Source organism: Rhincodon typus, chromosome 21 (assembly GCF_021869965.1).
Source record: "Rhincodon typus isolate 14 chromosome 21, sRhiTyp1.1, whole genome shotgun sequence".
Taxonomy (NCBI): Eukaryota; Metazoa; Chordata; class Chondrichthyes; order Orectolobiformes; family Rhincodontidae; genus Rhincodon; species Rhincodon typus.
The window spans coordinates 45,066,701-45,089,667 of record NC_063352.1 but is presented as its reverse complement, the minus strand read 5'-3'; the positions used below and the strand labels follow the sequence as shown (position 1 = coordinate 45,089,667).

At 39.3% G+C, this 22,967-nt stretch overlaps 1 protein-coding gene across 1 annotated transcript in view; it reads right to left on the bottom strand.

Annotated features, from left to right (window-relative positions):
- LOC125485691 (protein KATNIP homolog) overlaps nucleotides 1-22,626 on the bottom strand; it is a 55,596-nt gene extending 32,970 nt beyond the window's left edge. Inside the window, exons 1-6 of the mRNA XM_048609758.1 lie at nucleotides 22,564-22,626; nucleotides 16,787-16,878; nucleotides 12,867-13,015; nucleotides 6,633-6,742; nucleotides 4,336-4,467; nucleotides 391-531 (exon numbers count right to left, since the gene is read on the bottom strand). Of these exons, the coding sequence (XP_048465715.1) occupies nucleotides 391-531; nucleotides 4,336-4,467; nucleotides 6,633-6,742; nucleotides 12,867-13,015; nucleotides 16,787-16,842 (588 nt within the window). The 5' untranslated portion in view covers nucleotides 16,843-16,878; nucleotides 22,564-22,626. The remainder of the gene's footprint in view (nucleotides 1-390; nucleotides 532-4,335; nucleotides 4,468-6,632; nucleotides 6,743-12,866; nucleotides 13,016-16,786; nucleotides 16,879-22,563) is intronic.
- Nucleotides 22,627-22,967: the final 341 nt, after the last annotated feature.

The following is a 22,967-nucleotide window of genomic DNA, read 5'->3' as shown; positions in this document are numbered from 1 at the left end:
GTTTGGGAAACTTAGTCAGAACGGATGAGTTGGACCGAAGAGTTTGGTTCTGTGCTGTATGACTCTGTGACTCTATTATAACAGTGACTGCTTTTCAGAAAGCACTTCAATAGCTCAAGTGTTTTGGGGCATCTAATGGTAAGGCAAATAAATACAAGTCTCTCTTCTGTTCCTTTTTGATCATACAGTGACGTCCTTTAGGATTTGCCCCACAAATGACTCCATTACATGGCTGACAATGGGCAGCTCGGGATGACCTAAAAATCTTACATATAAACAACAGAATTTTTATCAGATTTAGTGTATGCTATATTATTTATGCCCAACTGCATAATGAGAAATTAACTCTTTTCTACTGAAATTCATTGGGGATTAGCTGCCAGTGCATACCTTAACTTCTTGCATGTTCAGGAGTATTTTTTCATTGCCATCAGAGCCGCTGTTATCGGCTATCCTTCCAGGTTTTACGAAGGAAGACTTTGATGGGAAACAAGGGTCGTTTCTGATCCTGGAATAATCATCAGCAAGAATCTGCAAGTAATTGAAAAAACAAAAACACAATATTAATGACATAGAGGAACAAATCCCAGTGCTTTTCCTGAAAGCGTTAGCAAAATCAATCAAATGATTGGGCTTAGTATCTTAGAATTACCTTCACTCTGCCCTTTCCCTTCCCCAAAACTCAACATCCTCATGCACTAACTAAAACCCAACCCCACGCTTCGTTCCTGAAATCCTCACCCCCTCCCCAAAACTCTCTACTCTCAACCCATCCTGAAACCCACTGCCTCACACCTCTCCCCGAACACGGTGCCCTCGCCCTTTCCCCACAACACTCTGTCTTTGACCCCTCCCAAAAACCCTTTGCCTTCAGACACTTCCCAAAATCCTCCACATTCTTTCTTTTGTAAAACAGTCAAATGCTCGACACTCATGCTCCTTTAAAACTATCATTTCTTTAAAGGCACTATGAAAATTCAAGTTTCTGTTGTTGTAGTACATGCTCCAAACTCAAGCAGCTAGTTTCCTAAACACCCTCTAAAGTAATACAAAATTCTTCCAGTGTTAATAGGGTTCCCCCATCTATGACCTGTGTCCAGAACAACATTGAAGCGTTTGCAACAGGAATGTAACTGTAGAACCACAGAATCTAGCAGCAGGAGTAGGCCACGCAAGAAATTAAGATTACGTAAGTGATATGACACTCTCAATTAGGATATGCATTATAAAACCAGTTCCTGGTTCTTCATTTAAAAAATGTCAGAAAATGGGCTGAAAAATGGCAGATGGAGTTCAGTCTGGATAAATGCGGGGTATTGCATTTTGGTATAAAAGCAAGGATAGGGCTTATACAATTAATGGTAGGGCCTTGGGTAGTGTTGTAGAACAGAGGGACCTAGGGGTGCAGGTACATATTTCTTGAAAGTTTGCATCACATATAGACAGGATGGTTAAAAAGGCATTTGACACGTATGCCTGCATTGCTCAGTCCTTTGAGTAAAGGAGTTGGGACTTTAAGTTGTGGTTGTACAGGACATTGGTAAGGCCTCTTCTGGAATACTGTGTCCAGTTCTGGTCACCCAGTTATAGGAAGGATACTATCAAGCTGGACAGGGTTCAGAAGAGATTTACCAGGATGTTGCTGGGCATGTAGGATTTGAGTTATAAGGAAAGGCTGGATTGGCTGGGACATTTTCCACTGGAGCGCAAGAGGTTGACAGGTGACCTGATAGAAGTTTATAAAATAATGAGAGGTACAGATTGAGTTGATGGTAATTGTCTTTTCCCTAAGATGGGGAATTTCAAGATTGGAAGCACATTTTTAAGGTGAGAGGAGACAGATTTTAAAAAAGACATCAGGTGCAAATTTTGAATACAGAGGGTGGTTTGCATGTGGAATGAACTTCCTGATGAAGTGGTGAATGCAAGTACAATACAATGTTTAAAAGACATTTGGATGGATATATAAATAGGAAAGGTTTGGAGGGATATGGGCCAGGAGCAGGCAGGTGGACTAGTTTAGTTTGGGATTATGTTCGGCATGGACTGGTTGGACCAAAGGGTCCATTTCTGTGCTGTATGACTCTATTACTCTACAAGTATGAATATCGTGAAGTACAGTAAATATTTGTTCTGAGGAAGGCTCACTGGACCCAAAATGTGAACTCTGATTTTTTCTTCACAAATGCTGCCAGACCTGCTGAGCATTTCCAGCATCTTCTATTTTTGTTCCTGATTCACAGCATCCGCAGTTCTTTCGGTTTTTATTTAGTATTTAACTCACTGCCACATCTCTTCTAGGTATGCCAACCTTGAAGAAATTCTGCTCCTCTCTCTGATGGGGTTTCCAATCTTTATTCTTGCCCACCAACATTAATTTCACTGTCATGCCTGGTGTTTGACCAAGTATTTGCTAAAACTGGTTTCCACGGCCATATGACATTCCTCAGTGACTGCCTCCGGCTCAGACTCACCCCACGTGGATTCCAACTGAAATTTCTCCCCTTATGTTTAAATCCTCCCAGGATCACAGAAATCTCCATGACGTTCAACATTCCACAGACAGCTGCTCTCACCGCATCCCGAGATCCACACTCAGTGCCATGCGGCATCACATGGACATTCTCGACCTTTCTCTCCAACGGCATCACATCACACTGGCTCAGGGCTGCACCATTTCACAGTTGCATTTCATCCTCCGGCTCATTCGTCATGCTAACAAGAAACTTCTTCTTTTCCTTTCAGGCATCAAGGCTCAGAAGATGCAACAACTTCGAGATACCCATGGTCCTCTGGAACCTTCCTCTCCTCCTCTTCCCTCTGACGCCATCTCCTCCCCCAACCCCACCTCCAGTCGGGTATTCACCATCCCTCCTACCTTCTGCTCTCTGATGCTGAACGTTCTGTACTCAGCAAAGGCCTCAGCTTTATTCCTCTGTGTCCCCACCTTAACGAATTTCGGGCACGACATGACATCAAACTCTTCTTCTGCCATCTTCGTCTCTGTGCCCATTTCTTTGGACAAGAGTCCTCTTCCCATCCAAACATTCTCTCTCCACCTGGACTCTCCCTCTGCCCTTTTAGCTACACTTGATCTGTTCACTGACAACTGTCGACATGATATTGGTTGCCTCAAAGTATTAGCAAAGGTTTGTAGCTCAGGTTGTTGACTTGCTCACCGAGCTGGCTTGTTTTTGTTCAGACGTTTCATTACCATACTAGGTAACATCATCAGTGAGGCTTCCGATGAAGCGATGTTATTCTACTCCGCTTGGAATTTATACTGTCCGGTCCGTTATGGTGAATAGTGTCATTTCCGGTTTTGTTCTGTATGGGTTTGTATATGGGGTCCAATTCTATGTTTGTTGATTGCATTATGGGTTGAGAACCATGCATGAATCACAGCACTCATTCAATAAATAAATTACTCCATGAATGGACATCCTTATTGAGCTCATCAAAGACATTTCCAGAGCTTGCTCATGTTTATCCAGATTCCTTTAAAAGGTATCTGTGCTATTTACTTCTACTATCTTTACGGCTGTAAGTTCCACATTCAAATCTCTTTCTGAGTAAAGAAACTCCGCCAGACTTCCTTATTTAATTGAATTTGACCCCGAGATTTGGATTAACTCCATGAATGGAAATGCAGTTAACGTGGTTACCTTGGCAACCCCCTTTATAATGTTAAAGACCACAATTAGAAAGACCAAGTTCTCATAGGGCATGACAGGTTGGATATAGACTGGACCTTTCCACTGGCTTGTGACTCAGAACCAGGGGAACTTCTCAGGGTGAAAGGCAAGCATTTAATGAGATGAGGAGGAATTCCTTCTCTCAGAGGGTGATGAGTCTATGGAATTCTCTACACAGAAGTCAATCATTGAGTTGGTTCAAGTAAGAAATTGGTAGAATTATGGAGACTAACAACATTAAGTGATATGGAGTCAGTGCAGGCAAATAGCATTGAGAGGATTATCAATCATAACCTAGAAAGATGGGAAAGGCATGGTGGGCTGAATGGCCTCCACCTATTCTTAGGGTCCTAAGGGTGAAGGCTTGTAGGTGGATGAACAGATTAGAGTAATAAAGGGTAACACGAAAAGAGATAATCAAAGTGGGAGCAAGCTCATTTAGTGTGTATACACCAGTTGGGTTAAACATATAGAAATCAGAGAAACAAATTAATATCCAAAGAAATTTAGATCCTATTGGCCTGTGATCACTCTGCAAGACAGCCTAGTGCAGCAAATACAAACTTCACCTGCTGAATGAAGTTGTTAAAATACTACGACAGACAAAACTTTTCACTATTGTCGGCTTGTTTAAAGTTACCTGAGAACAATTACGTGGTATATCCTCTGTCTCCATATCAACACTTTCATCAGCTTCAAAATCATCAGAGTAATCTATGGGAGGACCAAGGTGCAACTGCGTTCCTTTCTCTGTTTTAATATTGACAGAACTCTGTAATAATATGAAAGCGTTACTTGCACCAGAAATGAACAGACCTTAGCAAATACAAAATCTGAACTGAAAATTGTACTCAAATCTCAATGGTACACAATAGTTCGCCTTGCTCCATGTCTGTCAGAATTTATCAGTTTTGAGTGTATAAAGGAAGACAGTGGCATAGTGATATTGTCACTGGACTAGTAATCCAGAGCCCCAAATTAATGTGCTAGGGACACAGTTTCAATGGGTAAAATTTAAATCCAACTTAAAAAAAAATCTGCTGTAGAAACCAGTCTAAAGGTGGCCTAAAAGCCATTGACAATTATTTTAAGTGACCATTTGGTTCACTAATGGCCTTTAGGAAAGGAAGTCTGCCTAGTCTGGCATATATGTGGCTCTAGATCTACAGAAAAGTGATTGACTTTTAAAATGGTCCAGCAGGCAACTCAGTTCAAGGGTAATTACAGATGGACGACACATACCAACCTTGCCAGCCACTCCCATAACCCATGAAAAGAAGTACTACGGCAAGACAGGGAAACGAACTGAAGTGAATCTATCTGACAAGGGACATCAGAACTGGAACCATGGTAAACTTTCTGAATCTTGCATTAAAACTCACAACAGAGACCAAGCAGAGAAAAAGGTTACATTGAAACATTTACTGACAATATCTTCTGTACTTGAAGAATGAGCAAGACCCACATTTTTGGCCCAACAATGCAATGCATTGGGTACTTCCAGTACTGTGGCCTTGAATCAAAAGGTGCAGGTTATTCATGTCCAATTTGCTCAATAAGCAACAGCTTGCAAGTAATGTAGGCTGATGCTCTGTTATGTGGATGATGGATGCCTCAATTATAAGCACCTGGAGTGCCACAAGTTGTTTAAATGAGCTGACCTTGTACTGTCTATAATGGCTCAAAAATGGACAACTAAAAAAAGGAGGGCGTGTTGCATACTCCTCTGCATTGCAAAAAATAATTCAGAACTAATTCATGACATCGCAACCAAACTTTCCTTAAATAGTGTATCCCATTATGCTCTTAAATACAAAATAATTTTACCAAAGTCCATAATAAAACTTATAACAGCTGATTCAAGCTAAATATAGCAACACAATAACTTCAGAAAATTTGGTGTAGTAAATTGTGAAGAGGAAACAATATTAAAAATTATTGAGAATTATTCAGCTGATGTTAAATAATTTACAAAAAAACCTAAATTTCTAATTGATAGAGATGTCCTGAAAGCATCCCTCAAGAGATCAAAAATTTCTATTGACTCATTTGAGTCCAAATCTTGTGACTGACCGAAATGGTAAAGGCTCATGTGAGAAGGCAACAAACATAGACTTTGTCAAGAGCACACAGAGGCTGTTGAGACATCGGAGTGAGCGCACTAATGTCCAAACATCACCGCCCTACACGTGACATTGTCTGCAGATCACCCGTTGTACTTATCAGCCATCTCAAAACCTAATGAATCATACTGGAATTAAATATTCTTGATTCTATGGGAGTGTTTAAGAGAAGATAACTTGTGTACTCTGATCTCTTCACAAATACTAATGACTTAGCTTTACTGCTTACTATTAAACTGAACCGACATTAGGAACAAGTCTGGGACAAAAAAATTTAAACGCATTGAGAGCGCAGCTTAAAAAATTTGGGAAATACCCAAGAGGGCCAGCCACCTAAAAGCTTTTAGTTTGACTAGTATTAGTCCAAAGATGTGTAGGTTAGGTGGATTGGCCATGCTAAATTACCCATAGTGTCCGGGGAAGTACAGACTAGGTGGACTAGCATGGGAAATACAGGGTTACGGGTATAGGGTAGGGGGTTGCGCCTGGGTGGGATGCTCTTCAGAGGGTCAGTGTTAACTCTATGGGCTGAATGGCCTGCTTCCACAATGTAGAGATTCTATGATTATTTATCAAAACCAAAGCAATGTGAGATTGTTTCTTCCAAGGACAGGATGAAAAGGGAGTGGTGTTGGAACACCCTTAATATTCAAAGAAGCACTGACCCCACGACAATACTATCTGTTTCATATTATCATATACTGAAATTTATGTCGTGCAGAATAAGCAGGTAGACTCTGGCCTTAAAATTCCCTGTAGGCAGCAAAAATTTAAAACTGCTCATACTGTGGGATCAATCATACTTTGTCTTTACCTGCACCCAACCTTTACGATGAACTTTGCCTGGTGCAGTTTGGGTTCTACGTTTTATTTCATCTAATTCTTGAAGCTTTTCAGTGTGCGAAGTTGTTCTTGCAGCAGAATCTGAAATTAAATTTCTCATAAATAATTTTAATATTTGGACTTAAAATAAAGCTTTTGGTTTAGCTCATAAAACATGAAAGAACAATTGAAGAGAATAATAAAGGTAATAAGTAATAAAAACCAAAAGAACTGCGGATACTGTAAATCAGGAACGGAAACAGAAGTTGCTGGAAAAGCTCAGCAGGTCGGGCAGCATCTATGAAGAAAAAATCAGAGTTAATGTTTCGGGTCTGGTGACCCTTTGTCAGAACTCGGAACAGTTTCTACCACAGTTCCTCATTCTTAGGATTATTGATGGTTGCCACCCCTTGTTACATGAAGTTTTTGTTTCAGTCAACTTGTCCTTACTATCTAGAATTCTCATCTAAAACCATGTTACCTTGCTATTACCTTTTCACTTTCAGAAGCCTCTTAAAATAATCTGTTGAGAGACCATCCTCTTAAAATCCGTCCATTCTAACTCGATGGCCACATTTTCCCCAATTAAGGAAATTCATAGATATTTACAGCACAGGACATTCTGATTTGTGTATCCACATAGGCCAACAAGAGGCCGACTAGACTAATTGCACTTCCCTGGTCTAGAGACTTGTAGGTTATGACCATTCGATGTGTGTATTTATTTTATTCATCCATAGGATGAGGACGTCACTGGCTGGCTCAGCATTTATTGCTCATCTCTAATTGCCCAGAGGGGTGTTAAGAGTCAGCCAATAATGACCTGTGCTGTAAATATATATAACTTTCTTTAATTGGGGAAGTTGTGACCATCAAGTAAGAATGGAGGGATTTTAAAAATCATAGTCTCTCAACAGATTATTTTAAGATGCTCTGAAAGTGAAAACTTAATGTAGTTTTAGATGAGAATTCTAGATAGTAAGGGGAAGTTGACTGAAATAAAAACCATGCAGCAAGGGGTGGCAACCATCAATAATCCTGAGTATGAGGAACTGTGGTAGAAGCTGAGCTTCTATAAGCACCTGGAAGAGATTGCTAGAATAGGTCGGATCAAGTTTTGGAGAAATTTACATGGACAATAACTTTTAACTTGGGTAGCTTTCAGAAGAGAAAGTCATACAATAATACAGCATGGAAACAGACCCACCAGTCGAACTTGTCCATGCCAACGAGATATCCTAAACTGATCTAGCTTCATGCAGCAGGTTTGGAGTCATATGTAGACCAGACCAGGTAAGGACAGCAGATTTCCTTACTTCAAGAACATTAGTGAACCAAGCGGGTTTTTCTGACAAATAACAATGGTTTCACAGTCACCATTAGACCCTTAATACCAGATTTTTTAAAATTGAATTCAAATTTCACTATCTGTCATGACAATATTTAAACCCCGGACCCCCGAACATTACTGGTTTAGTTGTCTAGCATTAATACCATTGGCCAATGCCTCCACAAGTACATATCTAAGTACTTTCTTAAATGTTATAACATTGTCTGCTTCTACCACTCTTTTAGGGATTGAGTTTTAGATCTCTACCACCTCGAATTGCCTTTAAAACTCCTGCCTCTTAAAATTAAACCTGTGTCTTCAACTGCAAGGAACAGATCCTTTCCCTAATGACCTAGCTAAACCTTTCCCATTTTCCCCTCAGCTTCCTTTGTTCCTTTACTATCCAATCATTCCTCTTAACTAAAATTCTCCAGTCAAGCAACATCCTCACAAATCTTTGGTGTACCCTCTGTCATGCAATCACATCTTTCATCCCGTGCAGAGACCAGTAAACTGCCAGGAGTACTCCAGCTGTCGCCTAATTAGTGTTTTATACAGTTCTAAAATAAACTCCCAAATCATGTATTTGATGCCTCAACCAATAAAGGAAAAAACATCCCACATTCCTTCTCAACCATTGTTTTGCTGCTTTCACAGGGATCTGTGAACCCCAAGGTCCCTTTTTTACTCCCTTTATTCATTAACAAAATGAGGGTGTCATTGGCTAGGTAGCATTTATTGCCCATCCCTAATTTCAGAGTCAACCACATTACTGTGGGTCTGGAGTCACAGGTAGGGCAGACCAGGTAAGGATAGCAGTTTCCTTCCCTCAAGGACATTAGTGAATCAGATGGGATTTTCCAACAATGGATTCATGGTCATCATCAGATTCTTAATTCCAGATATTTTATTGAATTCAAATTCCACCATCTGCCTTGGCGGGTTTCAAACCTGGGTCTGCAGAATGTTATCTGGGTCTCTGGATTAACAGCCCAGCGATAATACCAATTGGCCATCGCCTCCCTTTGTTCTTACACTCCTCAGGATACAATCATTTATTGTGTATTCCCTTGCCTTGTTAGCTTTACCCAAACGCATTACTTTGCACTTTTCTAGACTGAATTCCATTTGCCACTATTCCACTTGTTTGATGAGTCCATTGATATCTTCCTGCAGTTTCCAGCTTTCTTCTTCATGATCAACCATGTGACTAATTACTTTAAAAAAATCTGCTGCAAACTTCTTTTTTATATTCCCTATATGCAAATCATTAATCTTTACCACAAAAAGCAAGGGGACTCAGTACTGAGCCCTGTGGAATCCCTTTGGAATCACAAAAATATCCGTCAATCATTATCTTTGCTTCCAGCTTTTGATCTACTTCTGAGTTCAACGTGCCACCTTGCCTTACATCTCACAGGCTTTTAATTTGCGACCAGTCTGCCAGGTGGGATTCTACAAAAGCTTTGTTGAAATCTATTTAGACCATAACAAATACACTATGGCCATCTAACCTCCTTTTTACCTCTTCAAAAGAAAATGCAGTCATGTTGGTCAGACAGGATGTCCCTTAACAAATCCATCTGGATTCTCTTTGATTTATCCCTATCATTCCCTCCCTAACAGCATTATGAATCTAGCTACAACACATGGATGGCAGGGGCTCAGATAGGTAGCTCACCACAACTTACTCAGGGGCAACTAGGGATGACCCAGCCAGCCACACCGATATCCCATGAGTGAATTTTTAAAAAATCCAAGCAAATAATTACCTATTTTCCTAATAATATTCCCACCCCTAATGTTGTGATGATTAGCCTATAATGTTGTCATCTAGATTACAGCTTTAAAAAAAAGGATAATGGGATAATGTTCTCCAGAACTGTAGCCAGAGAGTACTGGAAAATGACTGTCAGAGCTTCTCCTATTCTTCTCATGTTTTCAGCAGCTTGGGATACATTCTATCGAGGCCTGGGGAGTTATCCACTTCCAAAAATCTTAAACACACATCATACTTCCTTTTTCAATATGTTACCTGCATCAGATATTTCATGTTCTTCTTCTCCAATTTGAATGACTCTATTTTGTGAAAGCAGATGTAAAATGATCATTGAAGACCATACACCTCAATAGACAAGGGAGTCCAGGACTATGCACAGCAGACAATAATGTAGAGTTGAGACCACAACCAGGCATGATTTTATTAAATTATAGTGTTGACTCAAAGGACCAAATAGCTTATGCCTTTTCTAGGCTATTATTATGGTACCTAATAAGCCCTAACTATTTCATTTGCTATACTTTTGCTCTTCATGTAGTACTTGACAATTTTTTTCATGCCTGCTCTTTGTTTACCTACCCTCTAAATTTCAGCTATATACTTATATACTCCTCCAAGTTCTCATAAGCTTCCCTCTTTTCTTTATTCTTTCCTTCAAGTCCCCGATATCCAGGGATCTCTGGTCTGATATCCCTACCTGTATTACTTGCTCTGGACCCTGACTTCTTTACTATTGTCAGTGCCAAGTGCTTTCTCCTTGCATGACATATTCAGATGTTAAATTATAAGTAGTGCTTTTTGAATGTTGTTTTGCTTCAGTATTTTTGAAACAGAATGATAATTTATAGAACCTGAGGATCGAACATGTCCAGGGAATAATAAATTAGTCAATTTAATATCAGAGGCAGGAAAATTGATGAGTTTCTACAAAAAAATAGAATAAATTAGCAGCTAGGAACAAATTGTGTGACAATGAATTGTCAACATGGATTTCAAAAGGGAAAATCTTGCTTGACCAAACTCCATAGAACAATAAAATCATACAGTCCGGAACCCATCAAGTCTGTACCGCCAAAAATATACTACTACTGACACTAGTCCTACTTTCCTGCACTAGGCCCATAGCCTTTAATGCTATGACACTTCAAGTGTTCATCCAGGTATGTTTTAAAGATTGTGAGGTCAACTGCTTCAACTGTCCTCCCAGGCACTGCATTCCTGAACACCACAACCCTCTGGGTGAAAAGGTTTTTCCTGAAATACCTTTTAAACCTCCTGCCTTTCACTTTAAAATGATGCCCCCTTGTTAATGATTCTTTTGACTAAGGGGTACAGTTGTTTTCTGTTCACCTTGATCAAGCTCCTCATAATCCTATGCCCCTCTTTCAAGTCCCCCCCTTAACCTTCTCTGCTCCAAAGAAAACAACCCAAGCTTATCTTGAGATAACAAAGTGTAGAGCTGGATGAACACAGCAGGCCAAGCAGCATCAGAAGAGCAGGAAAGCTGACATTTCGGGCCTAGACCCTCCAGCATCTGCAGTTCCTACTATCTCTGAAACGAGCTTATCCTGTCTCTCTTCATCGCTGAAATGCTCCATCCCAGGTAATATCTTGGTGAATCTCCCTTGTAACCCCTCCAGTGCAATCACATCCTTTCTATAGCGTGGTGAGCAGAACTTAGTGAATTTTTAAAGATTGACAGAAACTGTGTGGTCTTGTTGGACCAAATGGCCTGTTTCCACACTGTAGGGATTCTATGATTCAAATGTAAAGTCTCCATAGACCTACAGGACCACAGGGCTGCACTCTTATTAATCACCAGGCCTCAGGGAGAGGTTGAGAAGAAAAATCCTTCATGGTAACTTCAGCCAGTGTGGGAATTCAACCCATGTTGATAGCATTACACTGCATTGCAAACCAGCTAGCTAGCCGGCTTAGTTAACCAACCTCCTTGATAAGAGGCATTGGTAACATTGATGTAATTTTAGTAAAGTGCCCCATAAAAGACTAATGAATATGGTTAGAGAATGTGGAATCAGGACGAGTGGCAGAATAGATAATTAGTCTGTGTTAAGACAGAATGCAGATAGTGGGAGCAAAGGGTGGTTCTTCAGTGGTGAAAGATTGGTCAGTGGTAGAGGGTAGGGACTGATGTTCCATAGGGATCAGTTCTGGGACTATTTCTGATCACAACTAATATTAACGATTTGGACTTTGAAACCATAAACACAATTTCTAAATTTACAGGTGAAACAAAACTTAGGGTGGTTGTCAACATTGAGCAGGACTGAAATAAGTTCATTAGTGAATTTGTAGAATGGGAAAGTAATTGGTAAACTAAGTTCAACCGAACTGTGTGATAGTAGATATTGTTAGGAAGGGTAGGGAAGTTGCTCCTTAATTAGGAGGTCTGAGTCTGGATGGGATAGATGGACAAAGGGATTTTGTGAGTACAAGTACATTGATCATGAAATATTGTATCACAAGTCAGCAAGGACACATTAAAAATGAAACAACTCCATCATTATCTATTTATAGAACTGTAGAATATAATTGAAGAGAAGGAGGTTATTACAGACCTTTCAGTTTAGGCCATAGTTTGCAGTTATAGCTTCCAGTTCTGTTTGCTATATTATTAACAGAATATAGAAGCACTAGAAAGGGTGTGTAAGAATATTCACAAGGATGATGCTAGAAATGTACGCGTATACCTATTAGGGAAGGACAAACATGCTGGGTCTCTTTATTCTTGAAAGAAAATGAACAAAAGATGACCTATCGAGGTCTTTAAAATTATGAAAGGTTTTAATAAAAATGATAAATAGGGAATGTTTCCTTTTGTGGGAAAGAGCATACCTAGATGCTATCAATATAAGATAGTTATTAAGAATTCCAAAGGGAATTGAGGAACTTTTTTAAAATCCAAAGAGTAGTGGGAACATGAAATAAATAAAAAGACTTCTATGTATACATCTTATGACTGAAGCTTCTTTTTTAATGACAAAGAATGATATTCTACTTTATTCTGTAAAGACAACAGAATGATATCACGTCTGTTGATGAAAGGATGTATTTTATTCCCTTGGTCAACACAAGAACTTGTTGCCAATACGCACCAGCTGTCCGCACTGATCTTGAAGTTGCTTCAAATCTTGGTTGTCTCTTTAATTCAGAGTTGGCGCCATTTACATAGACGGAAAATCCTTGCTCTAACCGTTCTAGTTGTATCTTTTTAGGATCTTTTGCCTTTAATCTTTTCAATACCCTAAATAAAATTAGCACTCTGGTTAATTTTAATTTGGAAAATCAACTATTTTACTGATCACACCTCATAAATGCATAAGTTATATAATATTAGTATCAGAAATAATTATATTTTGCACACTTTTCACAGTACCGAGCTGTATCTAACCAAATAGTATAATGAGTTTCCAGTAAAATTCCAATACAATATTCATAAGATTACTGGACTATGGAATACAAGCCAATACCCGGGTACTTTAGTCTTTTCATACTGTAACTGAAGACTGAATAAAATCTGCATATCAATTCAGAGAAGGCATAATTTTCCCAATAGAGAAATATCATAATATTTTGATTCAACAAATAATGTTGCTTATAATTAACCTGAGTTGCAGATATGGAAATGTTTCAACACCAATGAGTCCCAAAATTATTTGAGTGGTGGGGTATATGGGTCCTCTTATTAGGATTAATGCTTAATTAGGAAATATATTTGTTGGAATACTACCACCATGTAATCTCAAGAATATCTCTGTAAACACTTTGTTTAATTTTACTTTTACCTTGACTAAAGAAACTGTTGTGCAGCACAGATGTGGATAGCACTAATGAGGAGTAATCAGAAAGGTAAACTTGTGTTTATACTGCATTTTTCATAACCATCAGACATCATAAAACACTTTAAATCCAATATATACTTTTGAAGTGTAGTCACTGCTTTAACTCAGGTGGAATGAGACATTTGGGTCATGGTTATACAGCTAATTTGATGAAAATATAAACAGAATAAATATAAGAATGGAAAGGAGAGACAATAGCATTCCTGTGGTAATACAATCCTAAACTGTAATGTGTTACAAAATAAGGGAGGATTGGTTCAAGATAGCATGCTTATGGGGCAGAGAAGAGGCGGTGGGAGGGTCATCGACAGCTAGATTCATTCAGGACCATCAAGGCTGGTATAAAAATGCCACTCTGTACTGGTACAACAACATTGATAACAATTCCAGCAAATACGTTAAGCAATTAACGTACATTCTAGCCCTACGACTAAACATAAAGGTAATGACTATATGTCAGTCAGGAGTCTCACAAAATTGTGCGGTTTTTCTATTATAAAAATAGGATCTAAACAGAGAGAAGGTGTAGAAGACTTCAAGAGACATTCCGAGGATGAACTGCAGTTCAAGTCAGGGGATAAAGGCACTTGTTATGGTGGCTTCTACGCAAAGCACGGGTGGGTAATATAACTCACAAGTGAACAACTTCAGATACTGCAATGTATCAAATCTTATATATGTCAAATAACATTTGATCACTGACACAAAAGATATAGATTCTGAGGCAACAAAAAAAAACACAGATTGGCGATTCAAGCTAAACAGGAAAATGCTAATACTTTACTCAGTTCCAAATAGGCACAGACCCAAAGCAGAAAACCATCTGCTATTTCTGACAATCTGACTTATCAGAACCCACAAAGCATGTGAAAATGCTGAACTATGTTGTAGGTGTGTAAACGTAGTAAACAATCGGAAAGTTCACAGACAGTGTAAAAATTGGTGGGGTGGTAAAGAGTGCAGAGGATCGTCTTAGATTACAGGAGGACATAGTTGGGCTGGTCAGATGAGCGATCAGTAGCAAATGATATGCGAGGGTTATGCACTTTGGCAGGACAAACAAGGCAAAGGAATACATGATGACCAGTAGGACTCATGCACAATGGTTCCTGAAGTTCTTAGGGCAGGTTGATAAAGTGGTTAAGGCAGCATATGGTATACTTGCCTTTATTAGCCAAGCCATAGAGGTGAAGAGCAGGGAGGTTATGCTTGAAATATATCCAGTTAGGCCAGTTGGTTAGGCCACAGCTCGAATGCTATGTGCAGTTCTGGAATCCACATTTTAGCCCTGAAAAGGGTCAGAGGAAATTTACCAGGATGTTGCCTGTGCTGGAGAATTTCAGTTAAGAAGAGAGATTGGACAGACTGGAGTTGTTTTCCTCAGTGGAGTTTGAAAGGGGACATGAATGAGATGATGGACATGGATAGGGTAGATAGGAAGGTAGGGTTTTGGAATGAACTTTCTCCCTGACGGAGGGATCAATGTACAGGGAGCATACATTTAAGTTAAGGGGGCAGAAGGTTTACAGGACGTATGACAAAAACCTTTTGCACCCCACAGAGTTGTGGAAATCTGGAACTCACTGCTTGTAAGGGTGACAGAGGAAGAAATCCTCATAACATTTAAGAAGTATTTAGATGTGTACTTCTGATGTCAAGGCATAGGATGCTATGGGCCAAATGCTGGAAGATAGGATTAGAATAGTTAGGTGCTTGCTTTTGACTGGTGCATACACAATAAGCCAACTGCCTTTTTCTGTGCAATCTCCATGACTTTAATTAGAGGAAACTATTTTCTTTTCTGCTCTGAACTGCTACTCAACTGGAAAGAAATTAATTCCAATGACAAGGATCACAGTGGAAATAAGCGGGCAAAATGAAGCTGAGAGTCACAGGTTGATCAGAATTGCAGGTCATGGTTTTTGACAAAAAGACCTTTCAGAATAGAGAAAAAAATTGCAAAGATGAAACCTGTTAATTTGGATCAATTAATTAATTAAGTATTTTTAAAACTAAAAATAACCCTTTGAGATAGGGCTTCCCAAACCAAATTGTGGGTCATGGCACCAATGAGGCCAGATGTCGAAATTTTGGGGTCATGAGCTCTGAGGCAGAAATGGCTGCCATGCAGCTCTGACCAAATAGAAACAGTTGCGTGGGCCCTTCAAATCATCGGAGATTTTTAAATACTGGCTTTGGACCCTGAGGCCTGACTGCTGTCTTGCAAACCCACAAACAATAGGTGCATTTTATTTAAAACCAGCAGACTAACCAGGAACTACCACCCCTTCCCCAAACTCTCCTCTCTCACACCCTCTCATACCCACCATGCATCACCCCTCCTGATTCCATCCTTCTGTTCTCACAGGTCTGAAAATCTCCCTTACACACCTCACCCACCACCACTCTCAGCAAATTTCACGCACCAAAATGGGGCCACAATTGGAATAGATTTAGGAGGCACTGTTCTGAGGAAGGGTCACTGAACTCAAAACATTAACTCTGATTTCTCTCCACAGATGTTGCTAAACCTGATGAGCTTTTCTGTTTCTGTTTCTGATTTTCAGCATCTGCAATTCTTTTGGTTTTTACTACTTCAAGACTAATTTTGGATATCTGCATAGTGATCAACATGTGTACAAGAAGAATTTAAATCTTTATTCTTCATTTCAAAGTCGAGGAATTGCCAGTTTTTTTGTTTTTATTTTACATTTCAATGCCAATATTTTGCTTTATTTTCTGAAAGTATCAACCCTTAAAGGGATAGGGATAGAAAAGCACTCAGAGACTGCTTGAATGCTATACGTAAGATTAAAGGTGGAGCTGTCTCACACAGCAAAAATTATAACCCAAAACAGTTTTCCCTTCCTTAAACTTAAAATAGGGCAAAAAACAGGAAAGCGACATTCACTTTTAGTTCAGCTAAATTTCATTAAAAAGTTGGACTACAAGAAAGGTATGATCAAATAGCATTGGTAGTAGGATTGAGAAATCTGACATGGTGATTAAGGAGATAGCACAATCTCATTGCAAACATTCAGAACCTGCTTAAAAAGCATGACAAAGTGACACCTTCATATTCAACAATTTCATTCTATTTTTCTAATGAATTAAAATACCCAAATGCATTTAAGGAAATAAAGGAGTCAGGATGAAAAACACCCACATGTTACCTGTTTCTGCATTGAAGGAGTATCAGATATTGATCATGTTTTTCATCAAAGTCCATTAACACATTTTGGTCAGCTTTGTTTAAATCAACTACCTATAAAACAAAGAAGCTACTTGAGCAACAGATTTGGTAATACATTTTATTCTGTTCTTAAAAAGATACATTTGCGAATCTACAGTATATTTTGATAAAAAGTTGCCTGTGTGAGGAGCACTTTGACACATTAAACTTTATTGATTTTATTTGATTTATTGTTGTCACATGTACTGAGAAACAGTGAAAAGTGTTGTTTTGTGTGCTATGCTGGCAGATTGTACCATACAAAATGCATCAAGATAGCAGAACAAAGTGCAGAATACAGTGTTACAACCATAGAGAAAAAGTGCAGAGACGGAGGGAGATCTGCTTTAACATTTGAGAGGTCTGTTTGAAAATCTGATAACAGCGGGGAAGAAACTGTTCTTGAATCTGTTCGTACATCTATTCAAACTTGTATATCTTCTGCCCGACGGAAGAGGGTGGAAGAGAGTGTAAGAGCTGGGTTGATTGGTTGCTTTCCCGAGGCAGCAGGAAGTATAGCTGGGGTCGATGGATAAAAGGCTGGTTTTGTGATGGTCGAGGTGGAACTCATGACTCTGTAGCTTGCGGTTTTTGAGAAGAGCAGTTTCCATACCATGCTGATTTGACTGCATTTGTAAAGACATTTTAGCTCTGCTGGCAATGGAGCAGGTCCGAATATTTGCTTTTATTGATGTAGTGTCCCTGGCCTGCAGATAAACTGTGACCAGATTTCTTTCTCATTTGAGGAAATCTCTTTTGGAGCCTGGTATTTTAAGTGGCTCACAGAAATACATTCAAGAACCCTCAGTATTTAATCCCAGGTCAAGAATAATTTCTTTTGGTTGAGAGATGTTTAAGTGGAGATTCATTTGTACAGTCATTCCTCTGTATCCGCAAGGATTCAGTTTCTGAGAAACCCCACAAATTATGAAAATTTACAAATGCAGAGCCCATTAAAAATACAGATTAAAAATTGCGGATATGTGGGTTTTGCCGTCAATGTTGAATTTTGTTGCTTCTTACTTTTTAATGTGGATAGGCAAATTCACAAGTCATGAACTCACAGATATAAAGGATTTACTGTATATTTAATGCAAAAATCAGCAGCAGGGCACACGTTTTTACAATTAGCAGCAAGAGCTGAACTAGCCCATGTGCTTTAAGACAAGCATTCGCACACCTGCCAGTCATCTCAGCAAACATAGAAGTAGCTCTTCCAAAATTATGGTCACTTATAATCCTGAGCCTTCCCAGAACACTTCTTAGACAGAACAAATATAGGGCCTTGGAAAAGTGAAACAGGATACCTTACAACCCATGCTTGATATATACTGTGTAGTTAACCTAAAATATTTTGTCACTTCAAATGTGGTCATCCTAAAGTCCCTATAGTGGAAGCAGGCCATTTGGCCCATTGAGTCCACACCAACCCCCTGAAGAGCAGCCCAACCAGACCCAATCCCTTATCCTATACTTGCATTTTCCACCCTAGACACTATGGGCAATTTAGCATAGCCAATCCACCTAACTTGCACATCTTTGGACCATGAAAGGAAACCAGAGAACCCAGAGGAAACCCACACAGACACAGGGAGAATGTGTAAACTCCACACAGACAGTCACCCAAGGCTGAAATCGAACTTGGGTCCCTGGCGCTGTGTGGCAGCAGTGCTAACCACTCAGCCACCATGCCGCCCCAACCACTGAGCCACCATGCTCAATTCTGGGATCACATTTCTGTTTTCATTTTCAGCAACATGTATTTAGATAGTGCATCATGGTTGCAGTCACAGAGGATATAGTTTATGACTTTTGTTAGCCCATTGTTCTGCTGTGAGTGGATAGAAACCTGACACAGAGATTCATATGAATTGGTGCAAGAGATGACCACATATTCAAGGATTTTGGAGAGGAGAGGGAAATTAGAAATGGGTGACAGTCTGGAAGCAGAGAGGGGCCAAGACAGTATTTTTTGAAGATAGAGATGATGACTTTGGAAAGGATAGAGACAGTGATGAGGAGAGGGGGCAACTTACAATGTCAGTCAGACACAAGGTTCAGTGGTCAGCAATTTAGTGGAATGAGGGTCAAGGGAGCATCAAGTCAGATCATCAATGAGATGGGCTCAATGACACTAGGGGAGAAAACCTATAGAGGATACAGATTTAGAGCTTCCGGCAAGTGCAAGATTGAGGTGGAAGTTTGGTTTGGTGGCTCACTGGAAAGGATGGAAGCAGAAGAGACAGGTTGACAGATAGTCTGAATGTCTACAGAGAAGTTCATAAGCTCCTACAATTTGTTCAAGGCAAAAACATTTAAGGAGCAGTAACTCCTGCCACTGACTAGAAACGTGAGAGAAACAACTACACATGCCAGCACTGCTGTTGCCAGTCCATGTGTAACTGACCGTGAACTCTTTCTGTTCAACAGCAGGAACATCCATGGTGCTGGCTGGCTGCAGAGCAGCAAATGTCATTTCAGTTTTTGCTTTATTATCAGGATAAACTTGTAGAATTTACAATGTATCACAGACGTACAGAATGGCATGAGTGATTTCATTAATTTTTATGCAGTTTTATGAAACACGACTGAGCAAGTTGGATAGACTTTGTGGAGGCAATTCCCATCTCAGTCAGTTGGTTGTTACTAGGGTTGTTAATCCCACAACTGTGTTTTGGAATCACACATTGGGCAATGATTTTTAAAAGCGTAATGGTGTTTATTCCTTAACTCTTAGAATCATAGAATCACATAGGAGAGAAGGGGCCATTTGTACCACCAAAAATTCGGTACCACCTGCACTCAGCCCATGGCCTTGAATGTTTTGACATTTCAAGTGCTCATCCAAGTACGTTTTAAAGATTGTGAGGTTTCCCACCTCAACGATCCTCCCAGGCAGTGCATTTCAGATCCCCACCACCCTCTCGGTGAAAAAGTTTTTCTTCAAATCCCCTCTAAACATCCTGTCTTCCACTTTAAAATAATGCCCATGTTATTGATCCTTCAACTATTAATTGATTTAATATTCAAAATACCAAAGAATTGGAGACAATAAAGGCCATTGTGCTAGGAACATTGCTAAGTGTGCCCAGAGGCTTCACGAAAATCCAAAAAACATATTAATTTATAGAAAATTGTGAAAGTCAATGAAGATGGAGGAAACCCATATATTGTGACGTTCCTCAAAGTCTTTTTGAAAGAATCTGCAAAAAGTCCTATTAAAAAAGCAGACCGTATATATTTCCAATGAGAATTTTAATAATAATGTGAATGCTTTAGGCAACAGACAATCCTAAAATGATTCTATTTTAATTTACTTGTTAGTTCAGCTTTCATCTGAAATTCAGGATGTCTGTCTACATAGAATCCATAGAGGGTGGAAGCAGGCTATTTAGCCCAACAAGTCCACACCGACCCTCCAAAGAGTATCCCACCCAGACCCATCCCCCTCCCTATCCCATTAACCCTGTAATTCCCATGGCTAGCGCATCTAACCTCCACATCCCTAAACACCACGGTTAATTTCACATAGCCAATCCACCTAATGTGCAAATCTTTGGACTGTGGGAGAAACCTGGAGTACCTGGTGGAAACTCACACAGACACAGGGAGAACATGCAAACTCCACACAGTTGCAAAGATGGAATCGAACCCAAGTCCCTGATGCGGTGAGGCAGCAGTGCTAACCACTGTGCCACCCTGCAGCAATAAATTAAAAAGGCATCTCCCACTTTAAACTATCATGGATTGATTAACTGAGAGTAACACTGCTTCTGGACACGTGCAGGGTGTGCTCTCCCTAGTGCTGCAGCTCAAATAGTCAGTCAGGAAATGATCAGTAGTGCAGGAAATAAGGGAAAATTCTTCACAGAGTCACGTGGTTCAGTCAGATGTGGAGGTGGTTTAAGTCAGTTTTGCACAATGGAGGCTAGCATGCAGATTTATACTTTAGAATGTAGGTGATGGCAATGAAGAGAAAATTGTTTACTTTACAGGTAAATAATTAAGACCAGAATGTTACAGTGAAGCTAGCATCAAAGACAAATACAGATAATTGACATTCATTCTATCTTCATTTCATAGTTGCTAAATATGCCAAATTAAGAATAACCATAGTGCAGACCAGATACTGAAGAAAGAAAGAAGTATCCATAATTCACATAGTATAGATATAGAACATAGTAAAATGTTATTCAGAGCCTGCAAATCAGGATTGGCTGTTATCAATATCTATTATAAGCTCACTGATTTGCAATATACAAGCTATCTTGATTACACTTCCATCTACCTCACGTTCTGTAAGTGTTCTACTCCATTCTCCTAGTTTCTCCACTTCAGTCACATCCATTTTAATACTTGACCTTGCTGCTTCAATTTTCCTGATTGAAAGCTTCTCTTCTACTTGATGAATCAGACTTTGTTCATCCAATTTATCCTATAATGAAACCCTTATTCGTTCTGTCCACCTCACAAAATGACAGTAGGATTCCCTTTGTCCTCATTGCGCACTCCATCAGCCTCTTAATTTAATTAACCTTTTTAAATACCAAGATTCACAGCAATGTCACAATTTTCACCTCCCCATCTTTTAAGCACTGCTTAAGCACCATTCCCTCCAAAGCATCCTCGATTCTTCTTCAATTACTCCAATATTCATTCTCCTCTCTCAGTACCATCCCAAGTAAAACAGGAGATTCAACGCCAGAGACATGCATTCTGGTCACTTGCCGCTTGCATTCTTCATCCTGTTCTGGCCTCTATCATTGTTTAAATGAAACTCAGTACAGCTTCAAGGAATAGTACCACATCTTTTGTTGAGGCATTTCACCTACCATCTTCAACCAAGGAGTTCAACAACTTCTGCTCATAACTACAACTTCCATTTTTTAAACACATCCTGATAGTGGCTCAGTAATACCATTGCCTTTAAACCTACACTGGGTAAACTTTTATTTATTATTGCCCCCTAGCATTTCCCGCTGTCTTTAATCATCACTCCTTCCGTTATTTGGTCATTCTTGCTCTCGATGCAATCAGAGACCTTCCCTTGCGTCCTTCTCACCCTACTCCACCCACCTGCTTGCTTATAAACTGTTATATCCTTAACTTTTTCCTGTTCTGATGAGGGATCACTGACCTGAAATGCTAACTCAGTTTCTCTCCCCTAGCAAATGCTGTCTGACCTGCAAAGTTTTTCCAGCACTTTGTTTTTAATTACAGAAGATTGAAATATACTGGGACACCCTCACATATGATGGCTTTAGGAATTACAGCATCTGCAAGAGACAGAAAGAAATGTAAAGGTAAACCACTCACACCAGAGAAATCAAAATCACAATACAATTAAAATAGATGGACCTCAAACACACCAACATTTAAATTTTACAGTTACTATGTCTTCCAAATGTACTCGCTTAAGCTGTCAGCATTCCATTCGGTAGCAAAATGCTGTTCAGATAAACTATCTCACAATCCTAAAATACAGGTTGCCACTTAATCACTTGGTTTGATTTCAATTTAGATGAACTGTCATTTCGCTTTGAAAGAAGACGATTTATTTTATTCAGTCTTAATGCAAAATGAAGCTATAATAATATACTGAAGGGGACAGATGCAAGGAGATTTTGAGAGATTGGTACAATAAACAAAATTCCTAAATCATCCAAATCTTGATACAGTTAAATGACAAAAAACTTCTTCAGTATATTTTAATCTTACCTCACTCCATTCCCTTAAGCTGTCCTTGTCTGTTTTCACTTGGGCAGATTGTCTGTGTAAACAGTGGCCTTTGGGGAACAAAGAAACGTAATATGTGATTAACAATCTACCTTGAAGTTATCATAAAATGTACAATAAAAATAAGGACTACAATTACTAGAAAAAACACATTCCTAAAATAGATCAATTTTCCTTTTTGTTTAAAATCCTAGCAGAAACTAATTAACTGACTTACAAGCAGAGGAAGTTAAATACAGGAGATGAAATATACCACCAATCTGGAAACTGTGGTTCATCATTTTTAAATCCCCTGCTTTTCCCCTGTCATTTTCTTGAGTTTGCAACAGTGTGAAATAGTAGATAAAAGTCTTTCCTGATCCCTTAGCATCCAGATGTATTCTGTT